Raw genomic sequence first — 22,657 nt, 5'->3', positions numbered from 1 at the left:
ACACCTCACTGTGGGAGGACTGGGGAAAGCGATTTTTCCTGGAACATGACACCCTCACAGCTATTCCAAGCATGTAAGTCGAGGCCTGTGGCTGTCAGAGTTGGCCAGTGTCCTGGGTGAACAGAAACCAGCATCACAGCATGAAGTACCTCTATCACCTGCCCCAGTGCATCTGCAAATGGGAAGGGGTGGGGTCTTTAAAGCTGCACCACAAATAAAAGGCCGATAGGACCCACAGTCTCCATCCTGCGCCTGCGGCCGACCACACAAATAGTCTTCTCCAGGGAGTCCACAGAAGGTCTCAGCTTTGTTTTCAGTATGTTGTCCCAAGCTGTCACTAGTAGTCAACTGAGGCTGATATTAACAATAAAACTGGTTTTCCCGGGTCTACTGTAAAGTGTTGAACTAGGAATTAGAAGACTAGATATGGAACAGTAACTATGTGCCTGGCTGTGCTAGTCAATCTATCCTGACCACGTTTCTCTTATCTATGAGACCAGATTGTCTCCAAGATCACTTCAGGCTCTAAACGCCTATGATCCCAATGGTGGGAAGAGAAATTTCAAAGAATAGAGTTGGAGGGAGTTGGAAAACTAAAATAGAAAAAGTATGCCCAGTGTAGAAGAGATTCCAAAACAAGTACAATGGGTATACAAAGGAATATAAAGAAAAAGAAAACAGAGTTGTTGGTAAGGAGCAAAGAACTTAAACTCTGCTGAAGTCATGTAAGCTGGTCCAAGGGTTACAGGGAAGCCAGAGAAAGAACTTCCAAGGCAAATGTTGGACAGCAGGTCCAAGAAAACTGGACATGGGAAGGAAATGATGTCTCACTGGAAGTCGGGGTGAGAGTGGGATTAAAACAAACTGACAAAGGCCTTGTAGTAAAGAGAACAGATTGAGACTGATTTCTGCAAACCTGGGAATTCAATGCAGACGTCAGGAGAGAAACAATAGTTTCATATCGTTAATTGTCTTTCAATTCTTGTGTGGGAAATGGAGTAACAAAAATGTCAAGTCTTACTTTTATGTACTTAGAGCCTGATTGTCTCTGCTCTGTACTAGACAATTGCCTCCAAAGTGCTCTCTTTCCTGAAGCCTCAGCCCATCCTCCACACCAAAGCCAGAGGAATGAGTCTCAAGTGCACCGTGACTCCACTCTCCTGCTTACAGCTTTCTAATTCCCCACCACCAGAACCTTCTGGCAGGACATTCAGGGTCCTTCTGAATATGCAAATCAGTGTGCTCCCTTCTGAGAAGCTACAGAGAGCCTTCCAGCCCTCAGCCTCCTTCCAGGGATCATCTTTTAGGTCCAAGTTTTGTGCGGTGCCAACCTACCTCTGTATTTTGAAAATGAGACACAGGGGAGAGTAGACAGAAGTGGAAACACACACAGGAACAAAAGCAATAAGTAGAAGTCATGAGGCAGAAGAAGGCAAGGATAGGAGAAATCAGGGAGCAGAGAAGAGAGGAGAGAGAAATTATCCAAGTGGGAGTAGACACATAGAGGGAGGGTCGGTGGCAGAGACTGAGTCAGGGAGTAGTGGATGTGTGTATCTGGGGAACACCTAAGAGGGATGCTCTTGGGATCCCAGTATGACAATTAGAACAAAATTCTTACTCCCTGCATGGCCTCATTGTTCAGCAGCTGAAAGGATTTCTTGTCTCTCCTACTTCCTAATAGAGCCTTAAAATAATCTCCCATTAACTGAAGTAATGTGAGTAAATCTCTTTCCCTCATAAACTGAAAAAAAAAAAAAAAAAATCTAATAAAGATAGCCTAACCAACGAACAGGACAACAGGAGCCTGCCTCCATTTTCAATGCCGTCTCCTGCTTTAAGGCTAAGGTTAATGTCAGACTCTTTGAAAGTGTCTTCTTTGAGTAAATTATCTGGGCAAGGCCAGTGGGCTATCAGGTGTCACGTGACTGAATGTACAAAGCTTGGGCATATTTAAACATGATCAGGGCTCTGAAATAGAATCTGGATCACTGCAGTGCCACAGCAGTGATGTGTCAAATAGCAATATTTTAGGGTAGAATACGTGTTAGATTCAGGATTGGAGACGATATGTAGCTGAGTCATAGAGACTAAGATCAAGAAGAAAAGAGCAAGAATACTGGTTATCTTCAAATCTTTCCCTAGAGATTGAATATACTTGAAACAAAGGCCCAGGTTGGGTTTTCTCTGATTAGGGGAGCTCTGAGTGGCTTGGGAACAGGATAAACAATAGCTGGTGGTTGCTTTCAAGGTAAAACTTAAGGAGGGATATGAAGAGCATTAACAAGCCGATAATGGTCTTGGTGGTAAGAAAGGAAGAGACAAGATTGCTAGACAGCAGGAGAGCTCACTCAAAGCCCTTGGGGGGCAGGAATTTGGGGTATGAGAGAGAGAACAAAGGGCAAAGTTCTGCCTGGGCTGACCTAGATGTGGCCTACAAATGAATCATTCAGTTTTGCTAAGTGGCCACCTGAGGGCACTCTATCCTATGCACCTGAGAATCTTCAACGTTTCCCCCATCAAGTAAACTATCCTCGATTTGCTGAAGGATACACTTAAGAAATGCCTTATAGAAGGGTACCCAGGGAAGATAGGGCCAAAGACATTGCTCCTCCCTGTCTTTGTTCTTGAACTAGATTAATGAATGAGCAAGACTGACCTCAATTCAAATTCCTGGGTAATTGCAAGGATTAAATAAAATAACCTCATTTAAATCTATTTAGGCTTTAGTAGGGAGTCAATAAATATTAGCTCCTTCCCATATACATATACATACAAATATACAAATTTGCCAAATTCAGAAACAAGAGAAGGAACATAAGGAGGAATCAGACCAGCCCCCTATCTCGCGGAAGAGGGCAGGATTCAAAGTTCCACAATGAACCTACAGCTGTGCTGGGGAATCATTGCAGAGAGCAAATTTACGCTGCTGTTTTCATTGCATGTTGCAGCTTGTACATAATAGCCAGAGGGAATAGAACATAAACAGCTGGGAAATAAAGATGAAAGCAAAACTGTACCAGCAGGGAGAGACATACAACCCCCTGAGAACACGGCAGTGTCACGAAAGATAATCCGAACAAGGTCACCTGTGTGGAATTCCTCTTCTCAGAGGAAGATCACTAGACTCCTGCCCAGTTTGACCAGTTCCGTCCAAGTTGAGGTGGGTAATGGGATACGCGGTCCCTAGCTTTCACATTTCTACACTTAAGTCCTGTCTATATAATGAAATAGAGCCACAGACAAAAGCATTCATTATTTAACAGGCTAACTGTGGAATTTTAGTTGGCCGAAGACAAAGAACGTCTGCTGCTCAGTGCATGTGGAGCCTGCTGAAGTTTTCTCCCCGCCTGAGTCCGAAAAGCAGATTTTGCGGCCTTATGCTGCCCTCTAGTGTCTTTTTAAGGTATGGTAAAATGAGAAATAAAAATGCAATAATCCTGAAGTAACAAATGCCACTTTGGCACAGGACTGGTAAACTAAAACAAAACAAAAGCAAAATTCTAAAATAAAAGCAAAATTAAGATTTTTACTTGAATTAAAAAGTAACTTAAATTTGGCCTCAACTATAGACATTGCGTTCTTTCAGGACTCTGAAACACATGGCGTCCAGATTAGCGAGCACTCTTTAAGAATACAGATGGTTGTCATTCCCCGCACACCACTCTGAAATGATTTCTGCCTCACTCTGTCTGCGGTGGGGTCCAGAAATCTGCCTTTCGTGAACGCCATCACATGACTCTGATGTAGTTAAGTTGCTTGACCTTACTTTGAGAACTAAACATTGTCTCAATGACTTTAAGGAGAGTGTAGAATAAATCTGCTAATTTTCTTTTAATTCTATAAGGGTACAGCTCCTAGGCAACATACACATGAAACAAAACCACTGACCCAAGTAGGCCACCTTCACTTTGCCCGCATGTAGGGTGGCTGAATCATACACGACCAGCACACAGAGAAAATAACCTTGCTCAATGCAGAGTGGAGAGTTCATGTCATTCTCCTATCTCAATAAGCCCCTCTACTTGCAGTGGGCATCCAGGAGAAACAATGCCTAGTGCCTCTTACTCATCCTTCAGACGTCCCTTAAACATTCCTTCCTCTAAAAGTCTTCCTGGTGCCCCCAGATTAGTTTCAATGCCCTGATGTCTCTCCAGTGTATCCTGTTCTTCTCTGTCCTGTAATTGTTCCCTCAACTTTGGTCTTCTTCTTGGGACAGACAGCTTTTCATTACAGGAATCCTGCCGCCTTCTTTGCAACTGTGCTCTCCACTCTTAGCACAGTGTAAGTGCTCAGTAACTTCTCTTTATCTGACCACTGCCCATGGTCACACACACCACAAGGTGGTGATGGTGGGAGCTACAGGGATGTCACGCCTTGCAAGCATGCTCTCTCTCCTCAAGCTCCCTCTAGTTGACGACACAAATAGCAAGAGGGCTTCTTCGAGGTGATCGCTGCCATTGGATCACACATCCAATTTACAAGCCCACAGCTTTGGTTTTTAAGTTTTAATTTTAGGAACTTGCTCTCATTTTTTGGCATAGTCTGGTAAGTCCATAAACACGAAGGAACGCCATGAGGTAAAGGAGGATAGTCATTAGTACAGAAACTCCTTATTCACCTGGGAAATTCACCTCAAATTTAAATTGTGTGTTTTTATTTATTTATTTATTTATTTTTTCTTTTGAGGAAGATTAGCCCTGAGCTAACATCCGTGCCCATCTTCCTCTACTTTATATGTGGGACGCCTGCCACAGCATGGCTTGCCAAGTGGTGAGAGATTCTTAGATTTTTAAAGCCCTCCCTTCCACCAGAAAGAATCCTATACCATGACCACCTCTTGCCCTTACTTCTTTTTTTTTTTTAAACTGAACAATAAGCAAATATTTACTTCTCAGGAGACAGTGTCCTAACTGTCCAGCGAGATCTAACCCACTGCCTGGCATGGTTCCTCTGTACCCTCAGTGTGCAGGTCTCTGCATGTCACGTACTTCAACCAGCCACGAACTGCTTCTTTTCCAGCCACTGCAGTCTTAGACATAGTGTCCATTGTTTCTGGTGAAGCTTACTTATGCTTACAGAGGTCTCTCCCCACACAAACAGGACACCCTTTTAGCTTTGGTGGCTGGCACAGCCAGCACATCTAACGTCACAATCTCTCCCTTTCTCTTGACAATTGCTACCTGAGTCTGTTGTGCAAAACAGGAGCACCCACAAAATAGAAACAGAAAATGCACTCCATTGACTTCATTCAGAGAGAGGAAAGAGCAAGAGGTTTAGCCTGTTAAATAGCATTTCCTTTGGATTTCATTTCACTCTTTGAGCTAAGCTATTAGATTTGTGTGGGCACAAACAGGATCTCTTTGAAGTTAACAAGAGGCCCACTTTGAAAGAAGGGAGACAGCCATTACCACACATTTTATGTTTTAGACAAATATAATCCTGGGGTTGTAAATACGTTCTGCAATTACAGAAAGCGAAACACTTTTCTTTCTTCTTTCACCCTATTTAGAAAGAACATTTTACTCTAGAAAGAGTTCTGTTGGATTTTCTCTTTTCAGTTTTCTAACTCCCCCATGTATTTACCTTTTGAATCAAAGGGAAAGATCCCATTAATATAAATGAACAGCTCTTGCAAGCAGAAATGAGACCACAGTGACCCCCGCAGGGCCAGGGAAGCCATCAGGACGGCACAGACCCAGCAGTGGAGGGGGCGTGTGTCAGCACTGGGCGTATGTGTCGCTCCACTGGACCAGCTGTTTTATCCCTGGGCAAGTCACTCAAAGTTCAGATTTCCTACATTTATGATAAAATGCTAATAATACGTTGTCCAACGCTTGTTGTAGTGTTAAGTGAGATGGGATATGTGGATATGTTCTTAATGAATCATAAAGGCCCATTCGAATAGAAACTTCTGTTATTTTTTCCTATTACTGACATGTTTTCTAAGCATTTTGTGCTGCTCATCTGAGAAATCAAGTATCAATAAGGAAGGAAAAAGTCTGCTAAGGCTTCCTCAGCAGCTGGTGAAAGAAGCATTCCCACTGGTCTGTGCATGTGGAGGGGGCGGAATTCGCTGTTGGATGCGTGGGTACAAGCCAGGCTCAGACCCCTGTTGATCAGAGCATCTGTACGTGTCTAGGAAACGTCAGCAAGGAAAGAAAACTGACATCTCTGGAAGAAACTCCTTAGGTATCTGGTTACCTTGACTCCAAATCTATTGGAAACTGTAGGGACTAAAGAGATTTGCAAAAGCTTACTTTTCTTTATTATATCAAGACTGAGAATACGTTTTTTCCACTCTTTAAATTTTAATCATGCATGCACTCTTAGGTGTTGCATTTTTCGAGCTGCTATTAAAAATATATATGTTTCTGCCACATTAAAGGGGGAACAGAGGCTTGTGTGTTGTATTATTAATTATGGGCTGGAAATGAAATTCTGGTCAGTCTTTGCAGAAGACACACCACCCCCCAAAGCACAGGATTTGCCATGTGAGTGGAGACTGTGGGGTGAGGCCTGCTACTCTGACTCAGAGGCACTTACTCTTGAGGTCCAAGTTCCTGGCTCCCGCGGTGATTTGTGTTGTGATTTTCGTGTCAATCTTCACCGTGTGGAGATTGCTGGTGTCCCTTGATATCATCACGTTGTGCCACTGATTGTCATTGAGAGGTTTATTTGAGCTCCCTTTGATGAGGTTAGCACCATTTCCCAAATCAAACACATAATGTAAGTACCTGGGGAAAAAAGAGAGTGGGAGAGTGCCATCACTGTTTGAATTTTTAGTGGAGTCAAACTAGATATTAGAAATGGAGGTCCCCCCTCGACAGTTCCACACTTGCTAGAAGTCATGAGAGTGAGTTGTACAGAAGCTCGGCTAACGAAAAGATAAGAAACACTACTCTGTTTCAACAAGGAGGATCATTCCTTGTCTTCACTATAGGAAATAGTGCAAATTATTTTTTAAATCATGGTCTACATTCTACTTTATGACTTTGGAAGGTAAATATCTTTCACTACTGGTTCTCGATGTCCAACACCCCCTCCATCCTTTGCCAGCCACACTGAACTGGCAGTTCTTCTCAGCTTCTTGCACCTCCCTCCAGCTTAAATGCCTGTTTCTATTAGGGAAACATGGCCTCATCCTTCAAGATGCAACCCAGGTATCCACTCCCTGCCTCAAATGTTTTTATAATTTCCCCAAAGACTCTGCTGCACCTTTGTACACGATCATCTTAGGAAACTTTTCATAGAGCTTTTCGGCTTTATTTATGTGTTCACTTGCATCCTCTAGAGTTGTGTGTTCACATGCGTGTGTGTGGCTCTGGATTGGTGGAATCTGAGATGTGCATGAGGTGGCAAGAAACATATATTAGTGCCTGGCAATAATCTAGCCCATTGTAAACATGCAACAATACTCACTGAATGTACAAATGAATACCCACATCAATGAAAAGGCATCAGATTTTCATTACAGTTTCAAGGAAATTTCACAAAAATCTTTCTAAATTCTTCAAGGAACTCATATAGAATTAAGCTTGAGCTAAATGGGATTTTGCAGAATTGAAGTAATCTTGTTACTTGAATTAGCTATTTAAATTAGCACAAATTAGCCTACAAATCTGTAGAAATTCTTTCATGTAATTACAGTGTGCATAGTGAGGAAATCCATATTTGAAGTGTAAGATTCATGGAATGCCTAGCATAAATTAGAACTCGATGTTATTTGTACCTCATGTATGGAAATATAGGTATGAAAGACTGTACTGAATCCACATTAATGTGACAAGACACCTAAAAGTGATTTAAATGAATACATTATTTGCACCCCCATGCCCCTGCTCATCAACTTACAAGCCAATACATTCTGTTTAATGTATATTTTTAGAAATTGAGGTCCCTTCTTCCAAAGTTTTGTTTGTCATTGAACTGACATATACTCACCCTTTAACTAATTCAACCACGATAAAGTCATTTCCATCCCCACTGTTATATAGAATTAACCCATCTAGGGATGTTGTCTTGAACTGGAAAAAAAGATGCATAGAAGTGTAGGCTTGCAATGTAGCTAAGGCAACATAGCTCGATTTGGTCTTGAAGGTGACAGGGTCTGCTATGATGTTCCTGAAGCCAAATCTGGCATTGAGCTCACAGTAATCTATGTCGCCATTTTTACACAAGTCAATGTATGCCATTCCGTTAAACGTCAGGCTCTGCAGGTGTCCAATAAAGTTGGAGGGGACAGAAGACAGATACCGTCGTTCTGTGATGATGCCAGTCTCTATGTTATGAAATTCCAGTCTTGTATGATCGCCCGCCATTTGACCTAAAAGAGAAGATAATTTATTATTATTTTCTGTGTATGAAAGGCACTTTCAACATTAGACTTCCATAACAATATCACATTTTAAAATACAAGATTTCAAATACCTCCATGATATTCAGTTACATATGGAACTAACCTTGAACATGGAAGTGACCTTGAAGGGTGAGGCTAGATTACATAATAAAACTTTCTTAGGTTAGGTTTTAATCTCTGTCCAAATTTTAGTCTTAACAAAACTCATCTTCATAAACTAAACTTACAGAATTTGTATAAAGTAGAAGGAATTAGTAAAGGAAAGAAGAGATGAAGAAAGGAATGGAGAAAAAAGGCAAGAGAGAGGGAAGGAGAGAAAGGAAGAAAAGAAGTAAGGAAGGAGAGAAGGAAGGTAGGAGGCAAGGAGGGGGGAAGGGAAAAAGGAATGGAGAGGGATTAGGGTCAACGATTGTCCTAAATCATCCCAGTAGAAAGTGATATATCCCAGTTTCATGGTTAGGTGATTTTTCCTTTTTTTAAATAAAGAATGTTCTTCCAGAAAAAATGTGACAGTATAGTTTCCTATACCTATAGAAATAATGAAGAGCTGTTGACTATTCTTCCAATAATGAACCACGAAAGTATGTTTGAAGTTACATGTGTATTTTTTTACCTTTCCTCTTCTGTGCTGAATAAATGTCCATAGTCTTCCCTGGAACTAGTCTCTCAACCACTTTGGAATTTCTGTTTATCTCCTCTGGACCTATGCCATTTTCCTTGCAATTATATTTTGGATACTTACATTGAGCACAATACACCAACTCAAAGCTTGCCCAATTTTGAGAATACCAGTAAAATTAATACATATTAACATAAGGTATAATCTTCTTAAACACCCTAGTATGAAACTTAGTTGCAGATTTATTTAGTGATTCACTTTTCAACTCAGTCCCCATGCCTCTCCATTCCACCATATTTCTCTGTCAACTCCATGTGAAGCCAAATTAGTCCCACCGTTACCTCCAGAGTGATAATTGTACCTACCTGCATGGTTGAAGGTAAAATCAATAAAGAAAGTTGTGAATGTGTTTTCTAATGTACAACATAAGTACTCTTATTATTGCTAGTGATTTGCTCTCAGCATCTTGCTCTTGTCTAATTAAATTGTCATTCACTTTCTTCTGAAACTCAAAAAGGTCATTTAAATTGCAGTCAAGTTCTTCCAGGTGCTAGCTTCACTACTCAATTTGGCATAATTGGAAAATTTATCAAGCTTACCCTATCCCATCATCCATGATATTAATGAAAATATTAATTAGAGCCAATCCCAGTATCAGCCCCCGAGAAAATGTACAGAACATCCCTTCCAGGTGTAATGAAGATTGAGCACCCACCTATGTGGGCCTCCTTCATCCAGTTTGGCAGATTTCCATTCCTTAGCCAAGACAGTAAAATATTAGATGGCATTTTAAGGAAATGCCTGTAAGTAAATGTAAAAGGCATTCTTTTCTTTGTGCGGGAAAAACTGTCTACATACTTAGTTGACATTGATGCTTACAAACTCACTGGTGTAAAAAACTCTTCCCTGAACTGTACTTAACTCGACTGAATTTCCAAGCCTTTTTACTAGTCCTTGATCCTGGTAACAGCAGTCCTGTTACCTCTAGATGTGTTTTTTCCTTTTTTTTAAGGCATTGGTTTGTTCTGATCCCCTCTCTGCAAACTTTTTCTTTAAACAAGAAAATACTACTGTAAATAATTGTCTCTCCTCCTCCCTTCTCCCCATTATGCCTCCTGCTTGTCTATCTGATGCAAAAATACTATTAAATCCTTAGCAATTCTGACCTCTTGGATGACATCATTTCTTTCTCCTTTTTCAGTTCTTCCTGTTCAATGATCTCAAAACTACTCTCTGGAGAACTGCCTCTTCGGTAGCAAATAAAATCAGCCTTTAATAATTTTCAAACACAAAGCTTTAGAGACATCAGTAACATTGAATTGCAAGCTATATAGAATGAAAAATATGAAAGGCTTAAAAATCACTTGGGCTCTTATACCTTCTTGTATTGATTTTCCTATTTTTCACCCTATTAAAATCTGAGTCTCAACTCAGTGAACCCACCCCAATCCCAAAGTTGTCATGTTTCTTTTTAAAAGCTCTATTAATGAACCAATCGATAGTAAAGAAATATCCAGAAACATATTTCTAATACTTCAAATTAAATATTTCCCCAAATTGTCAAGTTCTTGGCAGCTCTGAAATAGGGAAACATTTTGTTTAGCACGACTGAGAAGTTCAGTGATAAAAATAGCAAGTAATGTCTGTTCTCTTTTCTCATAGGAATAGAATATGTATGCAGAGCATAAATAATAAAAAAGTAGTAAAACAGTGTTGGAGCAACCATGGCCCAGTTATAAGAAAAATCATTATGGCCCATGGTCAAGAGCCTATTCTTTCTTTAATAAGCATATATAAATCGCATTGACAGTAATGGCAGATAGGCTTGCTCTCGGGAGAGAATTAGCACCTTTTAGCCATTACCCACTAACTAAGAAAACATTAATGGCTGCCTTTTAAAAATTCTTTTTTTCCTCAGAGTTTATTCCAATGTTTAATCCTGTCAGTAATGTAGCTGCCCTCTACCATCGCGTACATATATTGACTGAGAAAAAATAAAGGACATTAAAGGAGAAAGATTTTTAAGGCTCCAACCACTTAAAAATGCACTGTCTTTTCCAGAGACTTAGTGGAAAGGAGAATTAGGGATTAGCAAGATGCCTCTGATGAAAATGACTAGGGTATACAAATTGTCTGACAATAATCTCCAATAAGAAACACCACCTGGATGGTGTGTTTGCAAAGAAATTTCAGTATCTAAATCACATCTTTTTACCAAAACAGATAGCAAGATCAGTTCTTTTAGGTTTAGCCTTGCTCTGAGTTGGGTTAAATTTCTGCTGCAGTACAAAATAACCCCCCAGCCTGACAAGGACTTGGTAATTCACGTCAAGTTACTGAGAGTGTGGTATATGTATATGCAGGTGCTGCGTTAGGCAACGAAGAAATGGTGGTGAGAGGCACAGACATGGCTCCTGTTTGCACAAAACTCATGGTCTGTTGGGGGAAGGCAGACAAAGAAGTATGGAAATAATTAAATATGTAATGACAAAACTCACAAAAATGCTATGAATTTGATGACCAGGGTATTGTGTTGGTAAATATGGAATGAGGGCAAGTGCCTGAGTTGATATTTAAGTTAAATTTGAAAGATTAAAAAGAGAAAGCCATGCTAAGAACTGGAGAAGAGGAATGGGGAGGTGGATTCCAGGAAGGAGAGACAGATGAACAAAGGCTCTGGGGAGAGAAAGAACAAGAGAGTGTGACCGGACAGTCAGGAGTAAGTGAGATTAGCAACTCACATGAGATGGGGAGGAGAGTCAGGGGTCAGATAGTACAGTGCCTCCAGATATACTAGGAGGTATTAGAGGCTTTTAGGCAGGCGTAAGCCAAGAGTCAGTGCATGTGCGTGTGCGTGTGCGTGTTTTAACCTCTCTGATGTAGGAATAATAGATTGGAGATGGTTTGAACTAAGGTGGTTATAGCAGAAAGGGAAAAAAATGGACAAAGTGAGATAATTGTACAGATATAATCTGCAGGATTTACTAATCATGTGCAGAATCACAGAAAGAAGGGAAATAACAATAATGCCCAGCCTCCATGCTTGATTAACTGGATATATGGTGAATACTGTTCCATGAAGGACACGTACACTAATATAAACACACATATAAAACACACAATTCCAGATTTTTTAGACAGACTAAGTGAGGAATTGAAACCAAGGACTCCCCACTTTAGGTGCCCCATATATTTTGTGGCATCCTTTCTCATCCGAGTCCTAGGCAATCTCTCCCTTCTTGGGCTTCTCTGCTGGCAACTGCTGTCCTCATCCCCCTGGGTGAGTTGCAGACATTCCCAAGAATGACTGAGTACGGCCTGTCCTACGTTCAACAGATACTTGCCTTAACAGCATATATGACTGTAACTTAAAGTTGCGGTCAAACGTAGGACTTTGCACGAAGAGTCTCTAGATGTTTCCTTTTTAAAATTTTTCCTGTTCAGTGATTTCTAATTTGCTGTAAAATTTGATTAAAAATCTTTCTTGCTTTCCTGATTCATGGGTGGCTCCAAGTGGCCACTAGAGTGTTTGAAAAGATCCCATCCTAAATTTAGGCCTCGATGGCAAGTTTCCATTGCTATCTTTGGAAACCTCTTCTAGGCTACATAAACTGAGGCTGACTTTTTATTCTTATGAATTGCTGGCTTTTATGAGATCTTTGACAAAACATAATCCCCCAAATATGAATCACTCTGATGAAAAACTCACCAAGTAAAGGTAAATTACTATGGAAAAAAATTTGTCTTTAGCTCTGAGCAGCAAGATGCTGGGAGCAGAGGGAAGGAAAGAGGTGGGGTGAAGTATGACGGAGAGGATGCACAATTTAGGTGAATCATCAGTGTTTACTCCCATTCATCTTTACACTCTGAGAAACAGCATGTTGGTTTCCACAGCTGAAAAAATTTTCAACTCCTACAAAGCAGAGGGTCGAATCTAATTTCTGCTCCAAGGCCTTGGCAATTTTGAGAAAGAGTAAATGGCAGGCTAATTTGCTGAAATGCTAGTTTACATTTTGCTCTTCTTTGAATTCTAAGAAGCTAGCCAAGTCCCTGGTAGCATTTTGCCTCAAAGCCTTTTTCTTGGCAGAAAGTGGAAGCTGCTGGAAAACAATGTCTTTCCAATCTTTCGTGAAGGCCTGATTTGCAAGGTGTTCCAAGAAGGAAAAAGAAGGGAGCAGAAAGCATTTGAGAGCTGAAAGAGACAACGAAGAGATTACCACCGACTAGGAAAGAGATGGGTATTGGTGGGATTTAGGAGAACTGAGTTCCAGCATCCTGCTCTCTGGTGAGGTTCAGGGATTCAGGGAGAATCAGTGAGGTAAACACAGAGGGACTGGGCCATGGCCCTTAGGCTTCAGGACTCAGCAAAGACTGCTCCATTTAGAACAGAAGCAGTAGAATTCTTGCAATTCAAAGTACAAACTTGGAAAAGCGTCTTTTCAGTGAGAACCACTGCAGAGACAGCCAACAGGGGCTTCTGTAGGGTCGAAGGCGGGGGCAACAACAACTTCGATTAAATGTCCTGTAAGCTCAGAAGAAATCCAGCCTAAAGTCTGATTTAAATTAATATAAAGACAATTAAGAAATGAACCATTTCTTGCATGCCTGAGTTGGTGGACTAAGACCCATATTATAATTTTAATAATATCTGCTGAAAGAAATCTGTTAAACAAATGCCTTAGGATATATTTGTCTTTCAAATTGGGAATTCTAAAAGGGAATTCCTTTTCTTTCAGATCATAAGCCACACCTTACCAACGGCCTGCGAATTCCTAATGAAGTCCTAAGTGCCAGAGTCCCTAACAGCAACCATCCAAGGAGATATGGTAACTTCCCCATGAAGAGACTGTCCATGCCCAGGAGCAGAAGTGTGGAAAGTGATGTTAGCTTAGGAATGATCCTCCAACAGAGTCAGTTCCCTGAGTTCTCTGAATCTCATTTGTTCCTACATCAATAAATAAACTACATCCTTGTAAGTGTTGGTTAACGCTGCTTGCTAACTTTATGATTGTTTGTGGTAGATAGATACACGACCATTTAAGTAAACAAAGGAATGGTATACTCACTGGAAGTTGAGGGAGACTATAACTATTCATTTAGAAGTTTGGTAGGAATCTATGCAATTGAAAAGATATATCTTGAATTTTTTTGAAAATTAGATGTCAATTCATTTAGGGAAAATTTATGGAATTTTCCATGTTATACTGATCTTACTCACACTTTATCACTTCTTAATTCTAAATGTGTTGCATTGATTTTGAAAGCATATTAATATTATACATATTCTCACAAGCGTCATTAAACACATAAGAATGGGGAGAAAAAACTAAATTGAAATAAATGGAAGTAATTGTGTTTCAAATGAACCCCATAACTATACTGCAGTGGAAAAAAAAGGAAGGAAGAAAAGCAGGGAGGAAGGGAGGGAGAAAAGGAAGAGAAAGGGAAAGGAAAAGAAAACAAAAGAAAAGAAACAAAGAAGGAAGGGAGAGCTCTTGCTTACAGCACACAAGTGCTAGCTGTAAATGTGGAAGGAGTGCTGGAGCTTGAAAGTAATCATTTTGTAACTATTGTGATAAAGACTGGATCAGGCAAAATTTTGATGAGGGACAGCATATTTTCATGGTTTTAATATGTCTCTCCACAGAAAGTTTATTAGTTGCAAGGGAGAAAACACACTATCTATATAGTGGAGAAACTGGACATGTTGACCAAGTGATTGAATTAAATTACCAGTCAAGGACATGGACATCATGTGCCTCCAGATGGGATACTGTGTGAAGGCCACAACATCGACAATGCCATATTTCATTCAAGATTGTAAAATCTGAATTTAATCATGAGCAAACATCTGACAGGCACAAAATGAGTGACTTTACATTGATAAAAGGAGGGAGGATTATATATTTTTTAAAATGTCAATGTCACAAGTGATAAAGGAAGTCTTTGTAAATGTTTTACATTAAAGGAGGCTAAAGAAACCTGAAAACTGACTGTGATGCGAGACTGCAGACCGTGCTGGAGGGGAAAATCCTACGAAAGACCACATTGGGTCAACTGACAAAATTGGAATGTGGAGGACAGAACAGAGAAAATATATTGTATCAGTGCAAAATTTACTAAAGTTGGTAACTTTTACTTTGTTTCAAAAGGGGATATCCTTATTTTCAGAAAATACACACTGAAGTATTTAGGGGAAAAGGGCCATTAAGTACGTAACTTATCCTCAACTGCTTAAGAAAAAAAATGAGAAAGAGTGAGAAGAGAGTACAAATGTCAAAGCAAATGGGATAAAATGTTCACAAGAGTGAAAGTATGCCGTGTTCTTTGTGCTATTTATATTTTTGAAATTTGAAATTACTTCTAAAAAACATTTTTAAAATTGTGTTGCACCAGTCTTCTGTTTCCATCCCTTCTTCATCCACCACAGTTCAGGGCTTATTACTTTACATCCTGAAGCATCTATCTAGTACACTGCGACAGGATTCATTTTGCTCAAAAAATATTCTTTCAGTTTACTCTCCAGCTTAAATGCAGCAACTTCCAATTGCCTGAAAGTCCATGAAATATGAACTCCTTAGTCCAGAGCATTGACCCCTTGGCCCAAAAAGGCCATTGTAGTAGACATGTCAACCACCATATGGTTGCGTGAAACAAAACAAAACTTCTCCATTCCCCAAACATTAGTGAGTCTAGCCCCATTAGAGCCATTCTTCCCAGTGTGGAATGCCCTCCCACACACTTTTATTGTCTGCATTATCCTTTCTTTATAGCCTAGTCCAAATATTATCTATCGCTTTAAGCTATCCTTGAAATCAAGGTCCTCAATCTCTCTTCTGAACTCCAAGAATGTGAATTGCTTGCATTAACTGCTTAGGACATCATATACAGCCCTAGTTATCATCTGAGTTTTATATGTGTGTATGTGTTATCCTCATAATATGATGTTATGTCTGGGAACGTGCTTATCATAGAGTCATACACTTATTAGGATATTAGTGAACGTAAAGTAATGGACCATGAGTCAAAAAGCAAACAAATAAACAAACAACAAAAAAACAAACTTAAGTTCTCTTCTCACTTCCGGTAACAATGGCATTTTAAAGAAACATGTCACTTAACCTCTTTGAACCTCAGTTTCATCATTTATAAAATGAGATGTATATGCCTTAGCTACTTCATAGGGCTGTGTGAGATGTGAGATACACTTAGGGACTGAAGAATGTTTTGTTGTGGTTTTCACACGTCCTTATTCCTGGCAGCTATTTTTTGCTAACCTTTTGCACTCAGACCCTGCCTGCTCATTTCTACCTCTTTTGACAAAACCCACATTGTCCAAACAATGGGTGCTAATCTACAAAAACAATTCATTCCTTTTCCAAGAACTGTCCTTGTCCAAAACTAGCTCAACTTCAACTGACACTCCTGCCAAATACCTGCAAAAGTTCTCCCCTTTTTCCCTAAGTTCACACAGCTCCTTCAGAGCCTCTCACATTTGGCAATTTTGAATAAAGACTTATGCTCTCTGGTCTGTTCCTCAGAGAACAAAATGATATAACACAGTGGTGGCTTTAAATGCCACTCTATGGACCAGCTGCATGAAAGTCTTCTGGAGAAATTTTAAGGGGAAAAAAAATCCTGTGCTCCTCCTCAGACTTTCTGTGGTGTCAGGCTAGGAATTGGTCCTTTTAAATCTCTTCAGGTGATTCTGAAACAAAGTAAAGTTACAGCCACATGTAGAAAAAAGTTTTGGAAATCCATAAAGGGCTAATGCAATATAAGATAGTAGGAGATCTATGTGTTGGTAGTTTGCTTCATTTGAACCCAGAAATGGTTCTCTCAAAAGTTAAAATCCCATACATGGTATTTCCACATTGATAGAATCGACTGATCTCTTTATGGGAGCCCCCTTGGGACTGAATGTAGAGCAGACACTTCTCCACTGCATCAGGACCATCTTGTGCCTTGTACTAAAACAATTATCACAGAGACATTCTCTAGAAAAGAAAAAGTAGTTAATATTCCAGTGGCTCATATACTTGGAGTTACTTTCAGCAGAGCGAATAAAGGTGCACCATTTCCTTTTTCATTCAGTTTCCCTGTGTCTTGGGGTGGACCTCTGAATGGCTCACCTCAGTTAGGAATCTACAAATCAGGGACTGAATCTGACATCCTTAATGGCAGAGTTTCACCAACTGAGGTAAATAGCCAAAAATGATCTCTTATAGTTTATAATGAAAAAGTGGTTCACTTGACAGAATGCCAGCATATCAATCAATTTACCTAGAAGCTAAAAAGTATAACTTGCTGCTGGTCATCGCTCAGATACACAACTGAGAAGAAATTGAACATAAATTGGCATCCAAACAATGTTTATGAGGTCGTAAGATATTTATCAAGCTGCAAAATTCAAATATATTATTACTTATTGAATTATTAAACAGAAAAGAACATGACATAAAAGTCTTGCTCATTTGAGAGAAAAAAACACTTAACATGCTGTGTAATAAATGGAATCACGGCTGGAAAAATTGGGATAAAAAATGAACCATGTATATCGGCTTCAAGTTGTGTACTAGGTTTTCAAAGTCGCCTGAAAGGAATGGGAAAATCTAGAGCTTTAGCAAAGGAAAAGGCGATGAGGACACAGTGTTTACCTGTCATGGCCTGTTGGTCATCCACTGTTAACTTTAAACTTTTTCCTCGACGAACCACACGCACTGTGTGCCATTCGTTATCATTGAGGTTATAGCCGGCAAAAAGGGTCTCGGGACCTTTGCCTGTAGAATATGCCAAACAGTCATTATGGACACTCAGAATCAGTCAAACAAATGAACCTCACAGAGAGTGAGAGAAAGAGACAAAGAAAGGGGGAAGGTGAGAGAGAGGGAGGAGTGAGAAGTGAGGAAGAAATGAGAGCAGAAAGAGAAAGGAGATAGAGAGAAGTGACTGGCTGGATCAATTTTCAAGCCCATTAGAGTCATAGCAAGCAAAGAAAATGACAAGTTAACAGACATTCAGGTGTGACACTTTTAAGAAGAACCTTTAACATTATGCATTGATCTAAGACAAGTGAATGAACCTGTTGTCATAAATAGGCACAGTCAATATAGCTTTGGGAAACCTCCCAAATTTACACACACCTTTTTTTTTCCTAATAAATTCTTTGATTTTTGCAGAAAATCACTTTCTTACTAATGAAGTTGCTAGCAGTCATGCAACCTCTGACCTTGGGGAAAGATCTGACTATAGGTCATTAGCTAACCATTCTCAGTGGGTGACAATTGGCTGATTACACTCTAGCAAGGAGGCTGCTCTGGGTACTATGTTGTCTTATGACTGCTCTTCAGTCTTACATCATGTACCTCTAATGTTCACCCAGTTCTGAAATTTAGGGAAGGAACGTTCTCTCTAAAAACTAAGTCTAATGGAGGCACAGAAAATGAATGTAGGTATAAGTATTGACTCTCAGGAAATGAAGAAAAATGAATTCACAGTCAACAAAGAACTAGGTGTGGTGTGGGGGAAAAAAAAAAGGTAAGATTAAACAGCAGTGGAGGGCAGGGATTCCCAGATAAGGACCAAAATAAAGTTGGCAAGAAGTGTAACTGACTGGAAAAACAAGTGCCAGTGAATCTATGTGAACCTATGCGAAGGGAATTTAAATTGGCTTAGAAGGGAGAGATTATTTTGCAAAGTTGTTTTGTAGAAATTACTGAAATAACGTAGTTACACAAATGTCCCTCCTCCACTTAAAAAAAACAAAACAAGGAAAAATAGCTTTTAAAATAATTGGAAATTTTTTATTAAAAAACTAAGTATTTCTGGCATTACATAATTGAGTTTCATGACTTTCAACTGATTCAGGATCAGGGTTGTGGTCACAGTTTCTCCAACCAAATTCTACCAGCAAATGTCTACCAATAAATGTCCAAGGATCATAGGAGGACATATAAAAAGGCAAGGAGAAGGAGAGAGAAAAAATAAACAAAGGAACCAGGTAGGAGAAACCTCAGTAGTCCTTTCAGCAAGGTCGTTGTCTGCTCTCAGTACCACAAGCGATCCACTCAGCCCTCTGATTTCTCTCCTGGGATGTTACCATTGATACAAGTTCTGTCTTCCTTGGGTAGGGTTTTTCTGGGGCTTAAACTGAACCAGTGATATAAGCCAAATTTTGCAGGATGAACTGCTTCATGTCTTTACACAGGACCATCATTAAAATTAGAACTCATCTCCTTTTGTTTCTTTAGAGAAGTTAAATTACACATCCGGACGCATGAATAAAAACTAGTCTAGCTAGAACATTTTTGAGAGATTGATCACTAGACAGCTAGAGGAAGCCTGTTAGTTCAGTAACTGCCAAAATGCTTTGAGACCAAATGTTGAAAGCAAGTTCCAGGATCAAAGGACCTCTTTCTAGTTTCAACAGTGAATAAAGAAGTATTTAATAACTCTGCAGAATCTTAGCATCCTACTGGCAGCAAGGGTCATTCTTAGTTTTGATCTTTGAAAAGAGAATATATCATTTTAAACCTATTTTTATAGGCGAGATCTTTTTTCCTTAGAAATGTGTGCTTTTGAAGCAGTTTCATTCCTGTTCTCTTAATTCTAAAAGTGTTTTGTCAAGGAAAAAAAGCATAAGGGTGATATCATCACTATACCCCATTCTGGGCTTGATCTTGCAGTAAAGTCATGATGCTTAATCTATGAAACAACTATTTCCATAACAACAGACACAGAATCCAATTAAAAATAACCCCTTTGGTTCATAAAAATCTCTGTGGGACAACTTCAAGCTCCTTTCCTGAATTATTAAAAATGCAAAGAGACTGATTTTGAGAGACAAGGTTTTTAAAAATACACTTAATATTCTCAGTTCAAAACAATGTTATCTATGCAACATGAAGTGTAATGGAGAGTGCACTGGATAGGGAGTTAAGAATCGTGGTTAGTAGTCCTTGATTTACTACTAAAAAAGAAACGGGACTGGTAAATATTGTTTATGTATCAGGTACTTTATTAACTTGTTTCATCTTCCCATTGTTACCATTTTGCAGATGTGGAACTGAAAGCCTAGAAAACTAAACCTACTTGGCCCAAGGTCACACAGCTGAAATGTGATAGAAAAGTGTTCCACTATAGGTCTGACCTATTCAAAGCATGCATACTTTCTCCTGCATTATCCTGCCTCCCAACTATGTGACCTTTGGTTGGCAACTTAACTACTCAGTTTCCTCACATTTAAAGGAAAAGGGTGGAAAAGTTGCTCTTTGTCATGACTTCCAGCTTGCTCTCCAGAAAGATCACAATGTTAGGAACTCTAAAACATCCTCTGCATAAGTCATGGTGGAGGGAAATCTAAATACACTGTATTGAAATGGCTGGTACTAAAGGCACGACATAGAAGAAGGGCCAACAATTTGGGACTGTATCCACCAATAATCAGCAATTTGCTAAAATACTAAGCTTCTGGTGGTCTCAACACACCCACTTACAAAGTGAGGAGATGGTCTACAATGGCTCTACAGTGCCTTTGAGATCTCACATTCTCACAAACATGTAAAACACGGAATTGGTAAAGAAAGATGGCTTAACTGTTGAAATTTTCAATTTGAGAGTCATTTGTCCTCTTGTCAGTATTTTAATGGCAAAATTATACTCATTCAAACCATTAATGATCTGAATTCCTTTTTTGAGAATTATTTTCCTTTGGGGATATCAAAACATGTCTCATTGGTAGTAACATCTTTCTCTCAGCATTAATGTGTTACTGTCTGAATGATCATATACTGAAGCCCTAACCCGTAAGGTGATGGTATTAGGAGATGGGACCTTAGGGAGACAACTAGGTTTAGAGGAGATCACAAAAGTAGAGCCCTCATGATGAGACTAGTACTCTCATAAGAAGAGGAAGAGACATCAGAACTCTTTCTCTTCATCAAATGAGGACACAGAAAGAAGGTGGCCATCTGCAAGCCAGGAAGAGAGCCCTCACCAAGAAGAAAACTAGCCAGCCCCCTGATCTTGGCCTTCTCAGTCTCCAGAAGTGAGAAATAAATGTCTGTTGTTTAAGCCACCCACTGTATGGTATTTTGTTATAGCAGTTCAAGTAGACTAAGACAGCAAGAAATATTTTAAAGATTTTAAAGGAAGTCCATAGCACTAATTCTATTTTAAAGACAATCATTCCTTATGTTTTGGAGGGGGTGATGACTTATGTGTAATTTTACACTTGATTCTTACTGTAACCTATTATTTAAGCCATGGAGATGTTATTTGCTTCATTTTTTACTTAAGAAGGCAGATTTAGAAAGGTTGAGTATATTATTATAAGTCTCAGACACAGTAAGGAGTGGAATTAAGGCTGAGATCTTGAGATCTTCCATGTCCATTCCAGTGTCCTCTCCACAATCCCCAAAATGATCTGCAGGTAGTAAAATAGAGGTACAATGTGGCTGAATGACTGCAACTCCCATCTAACCAGACTGGATCAAAATTCAGCTCTACAGGCTAATGCTATTTTAAAGAACTTTAGAACTAGAAGGGGTATGAAAGGTATAAAGTTCACTGAACCATCTGCAAACAAAAACCTGAGGTCAAAAGTGATTTGATGATGTTCCCATGGTCACAACTAATAGTCCAGGTCTCCAGGTTGTCAGTCTAGTGAACTTTCTTTAAATTATTCTGTCCGTGATTTTATGCTGAACTAGAGTGCACTTCTTGAAGAATACCGAGATCTGAGTCTATGATTTGGTTCATGACTGCTACTTGTTTTGCATCAAAGATTAAAGCCAAGCAAGAATAAATAATAATAAATTAGTAAAAGTATGAGATCTTTTCAACAGAGTTTAAGCTATGCTATAAACGTTCTCTAGGTGGTGATATTCACTGGATTTTCTGGTGACTCTGTAGCTAAAATTTATTAATAACAGATAGAAGTAGACATAATAAGCATTTCAGTCTTCCTCAATCTAATTCAAGTTGATTACCCTTTCATATCTACCCAAGTATGAAGTCCAGGTGTCTCTAAGAGCCTACCCCTAAGAAGGGCTGGAGAAGTCCCCGAGGGACAGGGCATAGGACAGAGAGGAAGTGGCGTATGTGCGTGAGGGGGCAGGAGATTAGCAGTTAGTCAAACAAATCCTTCTTTGAAATCTACTACTTTTACAGAGCCTTGATTTAACCACTAAGAGATACACTTAACAAAAGATGATAGCTGTTTTTGGCCAGATTAGTAACCACATTTGCTAATTACTTTTTGCCTCCATTTTTACTATGGGAGTGGATGGTGGAGAAAATTGAATTTTATTCCTAGATCTGTCATCAACTAATTACGTCACCTTAAGTAAGTCATTTATCTTCCCTGTTCCTCATATTTTTATCTGTAAAATGAGGATGCTTGATAAAAGTATATCAAAAACACTCTCCCTACAGCCAACTTTAAAATTCTGTCATTCTTGGAAGGAACAGAACTGTCCTGAACTATTTTCCAACCTTGTGGCTACATGAAAGAGTGCAATATTATAGTGAGGTTCCCTAAATTTATGAGATTTTCATTACATCATAGTTAGTTTCATCATTTTTATTTTGACATGGATAGGCAGAGGCAGAGGGAACTTCAAAGAGAGTTATTCCAGAACTAGAATTACTAAACTCAAATCAAACTAGTAGGATAATATTGA

The 22,657-nt window shown here is 39.4% G+C and overlaps 1 protein-coding gene across 27 annotated transcripts in view; it reads right to left on the bottom strand.

Annotated features, from left to right (window-relative positions):
* Positions 1-22,657, bottom strand: part of NRXN1 (neurexin 1) — a 1,069,254-nt gene that overhangs the window by 526,588 nt on the left and 520,009 nt on the right. For all 27 annotated transcript variants that reach the window (XM_070512109.1, XM_070512110.1, XM_070512121.1 and 24 more), the window contains 3 exons: positions 17,633-17,755; positions 7,942-8,323; positions 6,544-6,734 (listed from right to left, as the gene is read on the bottom strand). In XM_070512109.1, coding sequence (XP_070368210.1) covers positions 6,544-6,734; positions 7,942-8,323; positions 17,633-17,755 — 696 coding nt within the window. The remainder of the gene's footprint in view (positions 1-6,543; positions 6,735-7,941; positions 8,324-17,632; positions 17,756-22,657) is intronic.

Source organism: Equus asinus, chromosome 6, assembly GCF_041296235.1.
Source record: "Equus asinus isolate D_3611 breed Donkey chromosome 6, EquAss-T2T_v2, whole genome shotgun sequence".
NCBI lineage: Eukaryota > Metazoa > Chordata > Mammalia > Perissodactyla > Equidae > Equus > Equus asinus.
The sequence above is the reverse complement of the archived record's forward strand: the minus strand, read 5'-3'. Positions and strand labels throughout refer to the sequence as shown.